The 17350-nt window shown below is 44.7% G+C and overlaps 1 protein-coding gene across 3 annotated transcripts in view; it reads right to left on the bottom strand.

The window, feature by feature from the left end:
• Positions 1-17350, bottom strand: part of LOC142750005 (CD5 antigen-like) — a 54715-nt gene that overhangs the window by 28912 nt on the left and 8453 nt on the right. For all 3 annotated transcript variants that reach the window (XM_075858690.1, XM_075858692.1, XM_075858691.1), the window contains exon 2: positions 13608-13729. In XM_075858690.1, the coding sequence (XP_075714805.1) occupies positions 13608-13729 (122 nt within the window). The remainder of the gene's footprint in view (positions 1-13607; positions 13730-17350) is intronic.

Below are 17350 nucleotides of genomic sequence, written 5' to 3'. Positions count from 1 at the left end.
CTGGGCACACGACAGGGCTCAGAAGGGAAGGACCACCATTTAGCCTACTGGAGCTTTTCTGGTGCTAAGTCATGTAGGCAGAACCCCTGAGGTACCAGTACAGTTGAAACCCCCGAGAAGTGACCCCATTTTAAAAACTACACCCCTTAAGACATTCATCTAGTGGTGTAGTGAGCATTTTGACCCCACAGTTATTGTGTAAAAGGTAATGCGCAGCAGATGGTGCAAAGTGAGATTTGCAATTTCCTATGCATATATGCCATTTCAGTGTCTGATATATTGTGCCCAGCATGTGCCACTGGAGACATACACCCCATAAATTGTAATGTGGGTTCTCCCGGGTACGGCAATACCCTACATGTGGCTGTTATTAGCTGCCTGGGCACACGACAGGGCTCAGAAGGGAAGGACCACCATTTAGCCTACTGGAGCTTTTCTGGTGCTAAGTCATGTAGGCAGAACCCCTGAGGTACCAGTACAGTTGAAACCCCCGAGAAGTGACCCCATTTTAAAAACTACACCCCTTAAGACATTCATCTAGTGGTGTAGTGAGCATTTTGACCCCACAGTTATTGTGTAAAAGGTAATGCGCAGCAGATGGTGCAAAGTGAGATTTGCAATTTCCTATGCATATATGCCATTTCAGTGTCTGATATATTGTGCCCAGCATGTGCCACTGGAGACATACACCCCATAAATTGTAATGTGGGTTCTCCCGGGTACGGCAATACCCTACATGTGGCTGTTATTAGCTGCCTGGGCACACGACAGGGCTCAGAAGGGAAGGACCACCATTTAGCCTACTGGAGCTTTTCTGGTGCTAAGTCATGTAGGCAGAACCCCTGAGGTACCAGTACAGTTGAAACCCCCGAGAAGTGACCCCATTTTAAAAACTACACCCCTTAAGACATTCATCTAGTGGTGTAGTGAGCATTTTGACCCCACAGTTATTGTGTAAAAGGTAATGCGCAGCAGATGGTGCAAAGTGAGATTTGCAATTTCCTATGCATATATGCCATTTCAGTGTCTGATATATTGTGCCCAGCATGTGCCACTGGAGACATACACCCCATAAATTGTAATGTGGGTTCTCCCGGGTACGGCAATACCCTACATGTGGCTGTTATTAGCTGCCTGGGCACACGACAGGGCTCAGAAGGGAAGGACCACCATTTAGCCTACTGGAGCTTTTCTGGTGCTAAGTCATGTAGGCAGAACCCCTGAGGTACCAGTACAGTTGAAACCCCCGAGAAGTGACCCCATTTTAAAAACTACACCCCTTAAGACATTCATCTAGTGGTGTAGTGAGCATTTTGACCCCACAGTTATTGTGTAAAAGGTAATGCGCAGCAGATGGTGCAAAGTGAGATTTGCAATTTCCTATGCATATATGCCATTTCAGTGTCTGATATATTGTGCCCAGCATGTGCCACTGGAGACATACACCCCATAAATTGTAATGTGGGTTCTCCCGGGTACGGCAATACCCTACATGTGGCTGTTATTAGCTGCCTGGGCACACGACAGGGCTCAGAAGGGAAGGACCACCATTTAGCCTACTGGAGCTTTTCTGGTGCTAAGTCATGTAGGCAGAACCCCTGAGGTACCAGTACAGTTGAAACCCCCGAGAAGTGACCCCATTTTAAAAACTACACCCCTTAAGACATTCATCTAGTGGTGTAGTGAGCATTTTGACCCCACAGTTATTGTGTAAAAGGTAATGCGCAGCAGATGGTGCAAAGTGAGATTTGCAATTTCCTATGCATATATGCCATTTCAGTGTCTGATATATTGTGCCCAGCATGTGCCACTGGAGACATACACCCCATAAATTGTAATGTGGGTTCTCCCGGGTACGGCAATACCCTACATGTGGCTGTTATTAGCTGCCTGGGCACACGACAGGGCTCAGAAGGGAAGGACCACCATTTAGCCTACTGGAGCTTTTCTGGTGCTAAGTCATGTAGGCAGAACCCCTGAGGTACCAGTACAGTTGAAACCCCCGAGAAGTGACCCCATTTTAAAAACTACACCCCTTAAGACATTCATCTAGTGGTGTAGTGAGCATTTTGACCCCACAGTTATTGTGTAAAAGGTAATGCGCAGCAGATGGTGCAAAGTGAGATTTGCAATTTCCTATGCATATATGCCATTTCAGTGTCTGATATATTGTGCCCAGCATGTGCCACTGGAGACATACACCCCATAAATTGTAATGTGGGTTCTCCCGGGTACGGCAATACCCTACATGTGGCTGTTATTAGCTGCCTGGGCACACGACAGGGCTCAGAAGGGAAGGACCACCATTTAGCCTACTGGAGCTTTTCTGGTGCTAAGTCATGTAGGCAGAACCCCTGAGGTACCAGTACAGTTGAAACCCCCGAGAAGTGACCCCATTTTAAAAACTACACCCCTTAAGACATTCATCTAGTGGTGTAGTGAGCATTTTGACCCCACAGTTATTGTGTAAAAGGTAATGCGCAGCAGATGGTGCAAAGTGAGATTTGCAATTTCCTATGCATATATGCCATTTCAGTGTCTGATATATTGTGCCCAGCATGTGCCACTGGAGACATACACCCCATAAATTGTAATGTGGGTTCTCCCGGGTACGGCAATACCCTACATGTGGCTGTTATTAGCTGCCTGGGCACACGACAGGGCTCAGAAGGGAAGGACCACCATTTAGCCTACTGGAGCTTTTCTGGTGCTAAGTCATGTAGGCAGAACCCCTGAGGTACCAGTACAGTTGAAACCCCCGAGAAGTGACCCCATTTTAAAAACTACACCCCTTAAGACATTCATCTAGTGGTGTAGTGAGCATTTTGACCCCACAGTTATTGTGTAAAAGGTAATGCGCAGCAGATGGTGCAAAGTGAGATTTGCAATTTCCTATGCATATATGCCATTTCAGTGTCTGATATATTGTGCCCAGCATGTGCCACTGGAGACATACACCCCATAAATTGTAATGTGGGTTCTCCCGGGTACGGCAATACCCTACATGTGGCTGTTATTAGCTGCCTGGGCACACGACAGGGCTCAGAAGGGAAGGACCACCATTTAGCCTACTGGAGCTTTTCTGGTGCTAAGTCATGTAGGCAGAACCCCTGAGGTACCAGTACAGTTGAAACCCCCGAGAAGTGACCCCATTTTAAAAACTACACCCCTTAAGACATTCATCTAGTGGTGTAGTGAGCATTTTGACCCCACAGTTATTGTGTAAAAGGTAATGCGCAGCAGATGGTGCAAAGTGAGATTTGCAATTTCCTATGCATATATGCCATTTCAGTGTCTGATATATTGTGCCCAGCATGTGCCACTGGAGACATACACCCCATAAATTGTAATGTGGGTTCTCCCGGGTACGGCAATACCCTACATGTGGCTGTTATTAGCTGCCTGGGCACACGACAGGGCTCAGAAGGGAAGGACCACCATTTAGCCTACTGGAGCTTTTCTGGTGCTAAGTCATGTAGGCAGAACCCCTGAGGTACCAGTACAGTTGAAACCCCCGAGAAGTGACCCCATTTTAAAAACTACACCCCTTAAGACATTCATCTAGTGGTGTAGTGAGCATTTTGACCCCACAGTTATTGTGTAAAAGGTAATGCGCAGCAGATGGTGCAAAGTGAGATTTGCAATTTCCTATGCATATATGCCATTTCAGTGTCTGATATATTGTGCCCAGCATGTGCCACTGGAGACATACACCCCATAAATTGTAATGTGGGTTCTCCCGGGTACGGCAATACCCTACATGTGGCTGTTATTAGCTGCCTGGGCACACGACAGGGCTCAGAAGGGAAGGACCACCATTTAGCCTACTGGAGCTTTTCTGGTGCTAAGTCATGTAGGCAGAACCCCTGAGGTACCAGTACAGTTGAAACCCCCGAGAAGTGACCCCATTTTAAAAACTACACCCCTTAAGACATTCATCTAGTGGTGTAGTGAGCATTTTGACCCCACAGTTATTGTGTAAAAGGTAATGCGCAGCAGATGGTGCAAAGTGAGATTTGCAATTTCCTATGCATATATGCCATTTCAGTGTCTGATATATTGTGCCCAGCATGTGCCACTGGAGACATACACCCCATAAATTGTAATGTGGGTTCTCCCGGGTACGGCAATACCCTACATGTGGCTGTTATTAGCTGCCTGGGCACACGACAGGGCTCAGAAGGGAAGGACCACCATTTAGCCTACTGGAGCTTTTCTGGTGCTAAGTCATGTAGGCAGAACCCCTGAGGTACCAGTACAGTTGAAACCCCCGAGAAGTGACCCCATTTTAAAAACTACACCCCTTAAGACATTCATCTAGTGGTGTAGTGAGCATTTTGACCCCACAGTTATTGTGTAAAAGGTAATGCGCAGCAGATGGTGCAAAGTGAGATTTGCAATTTCCTATGCATATATGCCATTTCAGTGTCTGATATATTGTGCCCAGCATGTGCCACTGGAGACATACACCCCATAAATTGTAATGTGGGTTCTCCCGGGTACGGCAATACCCTACATGTGGCTGTTATTAGCTGCCTGGGCACACGACAGGGCTCAGAAGGGAAGGACCACCATTTAGCCTACTGGAGCTTTTCTGGTGCTAAGTCATGTAGGCAGAACCCCTGAGGTACCAGTACAGTTGAAACCCCCGAGAAGTGACCCCATTTTAAAAACTACACCCCTTAAGACATTCATCTAGTGGTGTAGTGAGCATTTTGACCCCACAGTTATTGTGTAAAAGGTAATGCGCAGCAGATGGTGCAAAGTGAGATTTGCAATTTCCTATGCATATATGCCATTTCAGTGTCTGATATATTGTGCCCAGCATGTGCCACTGGAGACATACACCCCATAAATTGTAATGTGGGTTCTCCCGGGTACGGCAATACCCTACATGTGGCTGTTATTAGCTGCCTGGGCACACGACAGGGCTCAGAAGGGAAGGACCACCATTTAGCCTACTGGAGCTTTTCTGGTGCTAAGTCATGTAGGCAGAACCCCTGAGGTACCAGTACAGTTGAAACCCCCGAGAAGTGACCCCATTTTAAAAACTACACCCCTTAAGACATTCATCTAGAGTGTAGTGAGCATTTTGACCCAACAGTTATTGTGTAAAAGGTAATGCGCAGTAGATGGTGCAAAGTGAGATTTGCAATTTCCTATACATATATGCCATTTCAGTGTCCGATATATTGTGCCCAGCATGTGCCACCGGAGACATACACCCCATAAATTGTAATGTGGGTTCTCCCGGGTACGGCAATACCCTACATGTGGCTGTTATTTGCTGCTTGGGCACATGGCAGGGCTCAAAAGGGAAAGATGAGGGGGATAAGCTGTGCGGAGTGCATTAGGGTAAATTAAAAATCAATGGATGTATGGTAAATTTTAAAACAATCTTTCATACAGAGCCCTGGTTTTTCGGGACACGTGTCGCATTGGTATGTTGTGTCCTTCCTTATCCCCCTCTTATAGCACACTTTGCACCTCTTTTGACTTTTTCCCTTCTTGCCAGTTTGGGGAACTTCTCCTGGAAAGTGTTGCCCTGGTACGATGCGTGTGGCCTCGCTTCCAGAAGTACTGGGTGCCCCTCCTTCCTGGTCGCCAAAAATTAGGTTCTTTATAACCACCTCTTGAAATTCCAGGAAAGTTCCCCTCTGGCCTGCACATCGACGTAGCACGTACGCATTGTACAATGCCATCTGTATGATGTGCACGGCCAGCTTCTTATACCACACCCTCGATTTCCGCGTAGCGCTGTAGGGCTTCAGGACTTGATCTGACAAGTCCACCCCTCCCATGTACCTATTGTAGTCCAGGATGCAATCTGGTTTGGGGGTCTCTGTACTGGTACCTCGTACAGGTACATGGGTACTGGTGTGGCCATGTATTGTTGTCAATACAAGGACATCTCTCTTGTCCTTGTACTTGACACACAATATGTTGCTACTAGAATGTGCCCTGCTCTCACCCCTTCTGAGTGTTTGCCCAAGCAGTGTTTTAGGGAGGCCTCTAAGATTTTTTCTAGCAGTGCCGCATGCCGCAGTCCTTCTGGAAGCGAGGCACTTGAAGAGCGGGACGCTGGTATAAAAATTATCCAGGTAGAGGTGGTAACCCTGGTCCAGCAGTGGGTGCACCAAATCCCACACAATTTTTGCGTTAATTCCCAGTAAGGGGGGGCATTCTGGGGGCTGAATACTGCTGTCCTTCCCTTCATATATCCTGAATTTATATGTATACCCTGATGCACTCTCGCACAGCTTATACAACTTCACGCCATACCTTGCCCTCTTACTTGGCAGGTATTGGCGGAATTGAAGCCTCCCTTTAAAATGTACCAGGGACTCATCAATGGAAATACACTTCTCGGGGGTGTATGCTTGGGCAAACCGGGCACTGAAATGGTCTAATAGGGGTCTCAGTTTATATAAACGGTCAAAACTGGGGTCATCTCGGGGTGGGCACTGCTCATTATCGGCATAATGTAGGAAGCGAAGTATTGCCTCATAACGCATCCTGGACATGGCCATACGGTACATCGGGGTGTGGTATAGGATGTCCGTGCTCCAGTAGGTCCTAATGGATGGCTTTTTTAGAAGCCCCATGTTCAAGAGCAGTCCCCAGAACTTGCCCAACTCTGCTGCGTTTACAGGAGTCCACCTCTGGGATTGGGCATAAAATGAGTTGGGGTTCTTGGTGATATACTGTTGGGCATATAAATTAGTCTGGGTGACCATTAGCTCTATAAAGTTATCAGTGAAGAAGAACTTGAAAAAGTCCATCTCACTGAACCCTGCCGTGTTAAATTTGATGCCTGGGCTGCCCGTGTACTCAGGGATTTGGGGTTCATAATGGTCTGGTGTGGGTGTCCAAATGGGGTCACTTCGCTCAGGGGTATCACTTGTTGTGGGGTCACTTCTCTCAGGGATTTCTACTATGGTGGTGGTCCTGGGGCGTCTCCTAGGGGGTCCCTCCTCTTCATCGCTGGATGAGGAGGTAGACAAATAAAATACTGTATCGCCATCCGACGAGTCTGTGTCGGAGGCCAGAAATGCATACGCCTCTTCAGCAGTAAATGTCCGTTGGGACATGCTTGTTGTGCGAAGACAAAATTTATATACTGCAAAAAAATAAATCCCTAACTGGGAGCAATAGGATAGCACAACTAGCACAAATGTGTGTTTTGTTTTTAGAGAGCAAGTGGACTTCCCTGACACTAAAGCTAACTAGGGCGAGGGTTCCTAACACTAAACCTAACTAAATTTTATGTGGACTTCCCTAACGCTAAACCTAACTACGGCGACGATTCCCTGACACTAAACCTATCTAGATTATTTCAAGCTTCCCTGACACTAAACCTAACTACGGTGACGGGTGCCTGACACTAAACCTATCTAATTATTCCGAGCTTCCCTGACGCTAAACCTAACTACGGTGATGGATCCCTAACGCTAAGCCTATCTACGGTGACCGATTCCTGACGCTAAATTCCCTGACACTATACCTAACTACGCTTTTTGACGGTTCCCTGACACTAACTAACCCTAATACTAAACTAACCAGTTAAATTTTCAAAATTGGCTAAACTAACTATTTTTTTTTGTTTCTTTTTTTTCTTTTTATATTTTTTTTTTTGTTTTATGTTTTATATAGAAAAAAATGAAAAAAAAATCCCCAGGGACCAAGAAATGTGGTCCTGAAGACTGAAAAGTGGTCAGTGATAGGAGATCACTGACCAAAAAACGTGGGTAGAACTCAAAGAGGAAGGGAACAGGAGTGGGTAGTGGATGGGGTGGTGGGAAGCAAAAAAAACGTTGTTTTAGAAACTTTTTTTCACTTTTTTTCACTTCTTTTCTCTCTGACTCTCTGCTCACAACCGATCTCAACGCCTCGCTAACTCCAACAGGGCGTTCAGGGCGGTTGCAGCAGGATGTGAGGTCAGAGAGAGGAAGTGACGAGAATGATCGCTGCTATTGGCTAGTTACTCACTGACTAGCCAATAGCGGCGATCGGCGAGGCGGGACCATAGTAAATGGTCCCGGCCCATTATGCTGTGATAGCATGCTGTCAGAAACAGCAGCTATCACAGCTCAGGAACGCCGGGCTCGAGCACTGCTGTGCTGAATGAGACCGATCGCTGCTATTGGCTAGTTACTCACTGACTAGCCAATAGCGGCGATCGGCGAGGCGGGACCATAGTAAATGGTCCCGGCCCATTATGCTGTGATAGCATGCTGTCAGAAACAGCAGCTATCACAGCTCAGGAACGCCGGGCTCGAGCACTGCTGTGCTGAATGAGACCGATCGCTGCTATTGGCTAGTTACTCACTGACTAGCCAATAGCGGCGATCGGCGAGGCGGGACCATAGTAAATGGTCCCGTCCCATTATGCCGTGATAGCCTGCTGTCAGAAACAGCAGCTATCACAGCGCATGAACGCGCCGGGCGCGCGCACCGCTGTTCTAACTGCAAGACGTACTATTACGGCATGGAGCGCGAACGATAGAGCTGCCATGACGTAATAGTACGTCAAGGAGCGGGAAGGGGCTAATACTAAACTAACCAGTTAAATTTTCAAAATTGGCTAAACTAACTATTTTTTTTTGTTTCTTTTTTTTCTTTTTATATTTTTTTTTTTGTTTTATGTTTTATATAGAAAAAAATGAAAAAAAAATCCCCAGGGACCAAGAAATGTGGTCCTGAAGACTGAAAAGTGGTCAGTGATAGAAGATCACTGACCAAAAAACGTGGGTAGAACTCAAAGAGGAAGGGAACAGGAGTGGGTAGTGGATGGGGTGGTGGGAAGCAAAAAAAACGTTGTTTTAGAAACTTTTTTTCACTTTTTTTCACTTCTTTTCTCTCTGACTCTCTGCTCACAACCGATCTCAACGCCTCGCTAACTCCAACAGGGCGTTCAGGGCGGTTGCAGCAGGATGTGAGGTCAGAGAGAGGAAGTGACGAGAATGATCGCTGCTATTGGCTAGTTACTCACTGACTAGCCAATAGCGGCGATCGGCGAGGCGGGACCATAGTAAATGGTCCCGGCCCATTATGCTGTGATAGCATGCTGTCAGAAACAGCAGCTATCACAGCTCAGGAACGCCGGGCTCGAGCACTGCTGTGCTGAATGAGACCGATCGCTGCTATTGGCTAGTTACTCACTGACTAGCCAATAGCGGCGATCGGCGAGGCGGGACCATAGTAAATGGTCCCGGCCCATTATGCTGTGATAGCATGCTGTCAGAAACAGCAGCTATCACAGCTCAGGAACGCCGGGCTCGAGCACTGCTGTGCTGAATGAGACCGATCGCTGCTATTGGCTAGTTACTCACTGACTAGCCAATAGCGGCGATCGGCGAGGCGGGACCATAGTAAATGGTCCCGTCCCATTATGCCGTGATAGCCTGCTGTCAGAAACAGCAGCTATCACAGCGCATGAACGCGCCGGGCGCGCGCACCGCTGTTCTAACTGCAAGACGTACTATTACGGCATGGAGCGCGAACGATAGAGCTGCCATGACGTAATAGTACGTCAAGGAGCGGGAAGGGGTTAAAGTATTGGCTGGACCGCAGAACCTAAATAGATTATAAAACGTGGGGTTATTTAGTTTGGAAAAAAGACAGTTTAGGGCCAATCTAATAACTACGTGCAAATATATCAAAGGTCAGCATAGAGGTGGAGGTTTAGGCAGATGAGGCAGCTAGCTGGGTGACAGAAGTCGAGGTAGAGGGAAGAGTCCTGATCTGGCACACACTAACAGGTTTGTCAAGTTGGTGGGTGAGGGAGATGTAAGTTCAGGGCTAGCAATGCTGCACCAAGACACTTCATTCTGACAGCCAAGAGAAATGCATGCTGCAATAAGAATGGGAATAGGAGTACAAGGCATAACAGACAGGTGCTGGTAGTGGGGGATTCAATTATTAGGCGCTCAAATTCGACCTATTGTGGATCGGGTTGATAGATTACTGGGAAGAGCGGGTGAGGACCCAGCTGACATGGTGCACATTAGTACCAATGATAAAGTTAGAGGTAGGTGGAAGGTCCTTCAAAACTATTTCAGATTTTTAAAACCTCCATTGTGGGTAAAATGTTTGAAGATTTTCTAAGAGACGCCATACTGGAGTTTCTCAATGAGAATAAAGGTATAACTCCATATCAGCATGAGTTTATGAGGGATAGGTCCAGTTCAACTAATCTAGTCATTTCTATGAGGAACTAAGTGCTAGACCGGAGTCATTGGATCTCATATATCTTCATTTTTCCAAAGCATTAGATAGTGTGCTGCATAATAGGATGCAGCGATGGGGGCATTATACTGTGTGGGGCAGATATAAGGGCATTATACTGTGTAGGGGCAGCTATAGGGGCAATATACTGTGTGGGGGCAGCTATAGGGGCATTATACTATGTGGGGGCAGCTATAGGGGCATTAGATTGTGTGCGGGCAGCTATAGGGGCATTATACTGTGTGGGGCAGCTATGGGGGCATTATACTGTGTGGGGGCAGCTATAGGGGCATTATCCTGCGTGTAGGCAGCTATAGGGGCATTATACTGTATAAGGGCAGTAATAGGGGCATTATACTGTGTGGGGGGCACTAAGTCATCATTATACTGTGTGGGGGCATTATACTGTGGGGGGAAGCTATAGGGGCATTATATAGTGTGGAGGCAGATATAGGGCATTCAACTGTGTGGGGCAGCTATAAGGAAATTATACACAGATATGGGGCATTATGCTGTGTAGGGGCAGCTATAGTAGAATTGTCCTGTGTGGGGACAGCTATGGGGGCATTATCCTGTGTGGGGGCACTGAGAGTTCATTATACTGTGTATGGAGGCACTATAGGGGCAATATCCTGTGTTGAACAGCTATATGTGGATTATACTGTGTGGGGGCCACTAAGGGGTCATTATACTGTGTGGGGGCCCACTCTGATGTGTTTCACCACCGGACCCTAAACCCTTAGCTACGCCTATGATGGCCACTGATGGACGGGTCGGGCCACATAACCCACCATCATCGGTCATAGTCGGGCCCCAGCAACGCACAGCAGCAGGATACCTTGACCGCTCCTCCACCCACACAATTATCATTGTTTTCAATGTTGAATGGACTTATTTTTGCAATGTCGCTAAGTACCGGCATCTAACTACGAATGATGTAGACATATGTCAGACGAAAGGGGGCCAAGTACGGTAGTGGGGTTCCCAAACAAAAGCCTCAGCCAAAAGTGGGTCCAGGCCTCAGAAAGTTTTGGGAACCACGGATCTAGAGGAAAGAAGGTTTCTATATCATCATAGATGGGGATTCTTTACTGTAATGGTCTTACAGTAAAGATTCTCCATCTATAATGATATAGAAACCTTAGTGAGACTATGCAACTTTTTGCCTCCGGAAGTTGTGATGGTTAATTTGTTAAAAGAGTTCAAAAAGGGCCTGGATGCCTTTCTTGACAGATATAATGTCAGTTTTCTATACTAGATTTTGGAGAAATTGAATCTATCATATCAAACTTGAGTTTGAAATAATTTCTCCCCTACAATGAGACATTTGGCAACTAATTTATTGCCTTTCTCTGGATCAACACTCTAGGATTATAAATTAAACTTGATGGACTAATTCAACTTTACTATGTCACTATGTTACTTTTATATACAGTGTAACCTCTTTGAGACGCCCTCCCAAAATTGTAATATGATCTCTCATAGAAGACATTTCTTGAGAATCCTAGAAGTATGGCATGGTCCATCATCTTATATTGTTGCTAAACCACTTATTGACGCATTCAATTCCATACATAATTTTACCACAGACCCCATATTGTATGTATGAAACTCAACACCACTAGACTGCAAATTTAACATACAGTATGATACTTACATGGTCTACTGTATTATCTCATACCCAAACCATATGTGACACAACAGGATCCAAGTGTAAGGGCCGTCAAACTTTCATATAATGAACATGACATGTAACAAAGGAAACGGTTCTGAGTTTCTATTCATTATCCAGATGATACAGGAGACTAAGACGCCTTTCATACCTCACAAGGAATGTTCCTCCTCTCACCACGTAAAACATCTTTAATTGTTTATCTTGTTCACAGAAGATCCTAAAAAAACCAGTGTCTGTCCTAAATCTATGTACTATTAAACCCGGGATTTCCTAATAATAGATCAGAGCAGTATCAACAAGCAAAGGAAATGTTAACAAATCAGTGGACAGGGAGGGTATGCAGATTATACAAAGACATTCCTAGGCGTGGAGATTTCATAGAAAAACTCTTAAGGCCACACTTTAGGGATTTCAGACGGACGCTTTCTGAATGACTTGTTCTTCACGTTTGGTCTGTGCAGGGTGTAGTTTTGGACAACAACAACAACAAAACGCCAACCGATCTCTTGCTTCGTCCGTGCTACTATTGTTGGGATGCAGATCTGCCGTTTGGGAGGAACTACTTTCCAAGGACTCCACCTGACAACGACTTAAAAAAAATCCAGCACGGCAGATCAACTTTTCCACAGATATCCCTCTATGGTCGTTGTCACGCTCGTTTGTTTCACAAAAAGCCGCCGGCAGAAAATACCCGCAGAGATTTGTTGCAGAAACTGCTACTGACAATGCATTCCGAGCATGTGGAATAGGCCTGTCTTTAAGGAGTTAATAATTAAAGGTTTATTCCCAGATGCTCGACTGTTTTCATAACTCCCATAGAACATAATGGTGAGAGCCATGCGCATGCGTGGCCACCTCTCTACTTATTCCCCACCTGGAATTGGTGGGCAGACGACACCTCTCCAGACGGGGTGGGTGTCGGGTGACCCCCGTTCTTGAAATAGGTGAAGTTCCCAGAACTGGGACCCGCATCTAGCAGACATTTATGGCATATCCTGTAGATATGCCATAAATGTCTGAGATGAGAATAACCCTTTAATATGACGTATTGGGTGGACTATACTACTTGATTATGTTTCTAGGCATTATGTAACAGATTAAGGAATACTGGGCAGGAACATGTATCTCTTATTGTCAAACAATGCAGCATTAACTTGGTTAGGGCCTGTTCACATCTGCGTTGGAAGCTGTCAGGGGCCTCCATCACAGATCTGGCCCAAAATACGCAAAATAATAGCTATTGTTTCCATTAAACGCCAGATAACATGACGGAAACCCAGCAAAACCCATTAAAGTAAATAAGTTCTGTCAAGTGCCAATGGCGTCCATGATGCAACAGATGGTATTTTTTTTTTCTGCTCCTCTGACGGAACAGCAGAGCATCGGAAACACCGAACACAGATTTAAACAGGGCCTTATCCTGCTTACCAGTAAGTGATTACAGCCTTCCTTATGTCCATGCTGATATAAAGAAGACCGTCAATCAGTCGCTGGAGGGATCTCCCCATACAGATCATTGGTTTATAATGCATTTCCCTAGCTCAATACAGGTGCCATAGAATCAATGGCTTTGAGATGATTGTATTCCCTCTTCCTCCACACACACATAGATTGAATATAAATCATTGAAATCCAAAAACCGAATGATAAAATCAACACAAAGAACTACAACCAGTATATCATGTCAGTTTAAAGGTAACGGTACCAGGTTGGCGGTCTCATTGATGAAAAGTAGGACAGTTCCTTGACATGTTTCTTCATTCTCCACCAATGAGTCATTCTGCAGAGCCGCTAATGAGCTGCGAAGTTCAGAGGCTTCACTCAGCACTAAGGAGAAACAATTATATGTAATAAATGCTTAGTTCATTGATGGATATGGGAATTTTTTAAACCAATTTTTTTTTCCCCAAGTATCTAAAAGAAAATGAAGCAAGTTTGCAAATAGCATTTTTGTGTCTACAGCTCCTTTGCAGACCTATGTATTTCCATGGTTACAGACTACAAGCCTGATCCTGCAGTCAGAGCAGTAGGTAGGCTTTCTTTCTCTCGGTTGGACTACATCCTTTTATCTTAAAATCCTGGCAAAGGCAGAGAAGCTTGTTGGCACCCACCCGGGTCACAGCACCTGGGGAACATGCACTGGTAGCCCCCTGGCTACGCCCCTGCCTGCAGACATAATTATTTCATCTGATCTTTACTTCTTGCTAACCTACGGTGTCATTTTACTAATAATGTTATCAGCTACTATGTGATGCAGGGCAGGATGAAATCCAAGTTGTGCCTAGAAATTTGGCAAAAGGTGTCAAGCCTTTTGGGTTTTCTTCAAATATTGCAGTCTATGGAAATTTGTACCACTTAGAAAGTTAAATTGGCTCTAGGAGTGGTGTAAATGGCGCCTAAACTTTACAGTATTCTGCCCATCCCTGACCTCATGTGATTGTGCATCACCTGGACATACTTTGAATGTATGTATATGGCATTTCTTAAGGCAAACCCTTCCTAAACATGACATTGCTTGTGTACTGTGGTTTAAAATGGGAGCGGAAAAAGAGAAGCAAAATAATTTGTAAATAGCGGTAGCATATGCTATCTGAGATATGAGCGTCTCCTGTGTGGTAGCGCTGCGTCAGATATTATTTGTCTATGATACTAACCCTTTAGTGACCACCAATATTCCTTCTTACGGTGGTCACTAACAGGCCTTTTCCACAGCACCCCTTTTTATGGTATGTAAAAAAATAAATATGTATACATTTGGTATCACCGTAATCGTACTGACCCTGAGAATAAAGTTATCATATAATATTTCTACTGCACGGAAAATGGCGTAAAAAATAATTTTCAGCCAAAACTACATATTATTGGAAAAAATTAATTTTGTTTTAATTCCCAGCCTAATTCAAATAAGTTCTGTGAAGAAACTATGGGGTCTAAATGGTCACATTACCCATAAATGAATTCCTTGAGGGGTGTTGTTGCCAAAATGGGGTCACTTCTGGTGGGTTTCCATTGCTTTGATACCTCTGGGGCTCTGCAAATGCGACATGGCACCCGAAAACCAAACCAGCAAAATCTGCACTCCAAAGAACACACAGCGCTCCTTCCCTTCTGAGGCCTCTCATGGGCCCAAACGGCAGTTTATCGCCACAAGTGGGGTATTGCTGCACTCAGGAGAAATTGGGCAACAAAATGGGGTATTTTGTTCCCTGTGAAAATAAGACATTTTGATAAAAAATTACATCTTATTGGAAAAAATTACATTTTTTTCATTTCACAGCCCAATTCAAATAGGTGCTGTGAAAAAACTGTGTGGTCAAAATGGTAAAAACAACCATAAATGAATTCCTTGAGGGGTGCAGTTTCCAAAATGTGGTCACTATTGCGGGATTCCTACTGTTTTGGCACCTCAACACCTCTTCAAACCTGGCATGCTGCCTAAAATATATTCTAATAAAAAAGAGGCCTCAAAATGCACTAGGTGCTTCTTTGCTTCTAGGGCTTGTGTTTTAGTCCACGAGCGCAGTAGGGCCACATGTGGGACATTTCTAAAAACTGCAGAATCTGGACAATACATATTTAGTAGTGTTTCTCTGGTAAAACCTTCTTTGTTACAGAAAAAAAATTTAATAAAATTGAAATTCAGCAAGAAAAATGAAATTTGCACATTTCACTTCCACTTTGCTTTAATTCCTGTGAAATGCCTGAAGGGTTAAAAAACTTTCTAAATGCTGTTTTGAATACTTTGAGGGGTCTAGTTTTTAAAATGGGGTATTTTATCAGGGTTTCTAATACATAGGCCCCACAAAGCCACGTCAGAACTGAACAGGTACCTTAAAAATAAGTATTTTGAAATTTTCTTAAAAATATTGCTGTTTATGTTCTAAGCCTTGTAACGTCCAAGAATGTCCAAGAATAAAAGAATGTTCAAAAAACGATGCCAATCTAAAGTAGACATATGGGAAATGTGAACTAGTAACTATTTTGGGTGGTATAACCGTCTGTTTTACAAGCAGATGCATTTAAATTCTGAAAAATGCTATTTTTTCAAAATTTTCTCTACATTTTGCCATTTTTCACCAATAAACACTGAATATATCGACCAAATTTTACCACGAACACGAAGCCCAATGTGTCACGAGAAAACAATCTCAGAATCGCTTGGATAGGTTTAAGCATTCTGACGTTATTACCACATAAAGTAAGGGGTTAAATGCCTCTCCACCAGGAATACTGCAGCACGTGGCACGGTGCGCAAAAACCAGAGAGGCCTCCCTAAAGCATTGCTTGGCAAATGTGTCAGAAGGGGTGAGAGCAGGGCATTATGCAGCGAGAACATGTTGTTGGTCAAGTATAAGGACAAGAGAGATGTCCTTCTCTTGACCACAATAGATGGGAACGGCAGCACCCCTGTCCCTGTAACAGGTACCACCACAGTGACCCACAAGCCAGATTGCATCATGGGCTGTAACAAGTACATGGGAGGGGTTGATCTCTCCCATCAGGTGCTGAAGCCCTATAGTGCCATGAGAAAAACAAGGGTGTGGTACAAAAAAATGGCCGTGCACATGGTACAGATGGCATGGTATAACGTTTACGTGCTATCCAAATCTGCAGGCCAGACAGGGTCATTCCTTAATTTTGAAGAGGAGATTATCAAGGTACTTGTGATTGAAAACCAGGCAGGGGAGGGCCCAAGCACATCTGCTGAAAGTGAGGGCGCCCGTATTGTACAAGGGCAACACTTTGCCGGCATCGTTCCCCAAACTGCAAAGAAGGGAAGATCCCAAAAAAGGTGCAGAGTGTGAAGCAAAAGGGGCATAAGGGACACCACTTATCAGTGCAACACCTGCCCCGAAAAATCTGGCCTGTGCTTAAAGGATTGCTTCAAGGCTTACCACACATCTATGAATTATTCATTTTATTATTTATGTACTCTTTATTATACTCTGATTTGCTTTTCACAACTTACACATGCCCCCACATTATATATTGAAATACCAGTAAATACGGCCTAATTCAAATAAATTCAGACAAAAAACCTGTGGAGTCAAAATGCTAATTATACCCTTAGATAAGTTCTGTAAGGGGTGTAGTTTCCTAAATGGGGTCACTTTTGGGGTGTTCCCACTGTTTTGGTCCCTCAGGGGCTTTGCAAATGTGACATGTCCTCCACAAACCAATCCAGTAAAATCTGAATGCCAAATAGCACTTCTTCCCTTCTGAGCCTTGCCGTGTGTCCAAACAGCAGTTTATGCCCACATATGGGGTATTGTTAAACTCAGGACAAACTCTTCTACAAATGCTGTGGTGCTTTTACTCCTTTAGTCCTTGTGGAAATGAAAAAAATTTGCTAAACCTACATTTTATTGAAAAAAACGTAGATTTTAATTTTCACAGCCTAATTCCAATAATTTCTGCAAAAAACCTGTGGGGTAAAAATGCTAACTA

The sequence above is a fragment of the Rhinoderma darwinii genome, chromosome 3 (genome assembly GCF_050947455.1).
Source record: "Rhinoderma darwinii isolate aRhiDar2 chromosome 3, aRhiDar2.hap1, whole genome shotgun sequence".
In the NCBI taxonomy this organism is placed as follows: domain Eukaryota; kingdom Metazoa; phylum Chordata; class Amphibia; order Anura; family Rhinodermatidae; genus Rhinoderma; species Rhinoderma darwinii.
Note: the sequence above shows the minus strand (reverse complement) of the source record. Positions and strands in the feature narration are given on the sequence as shown.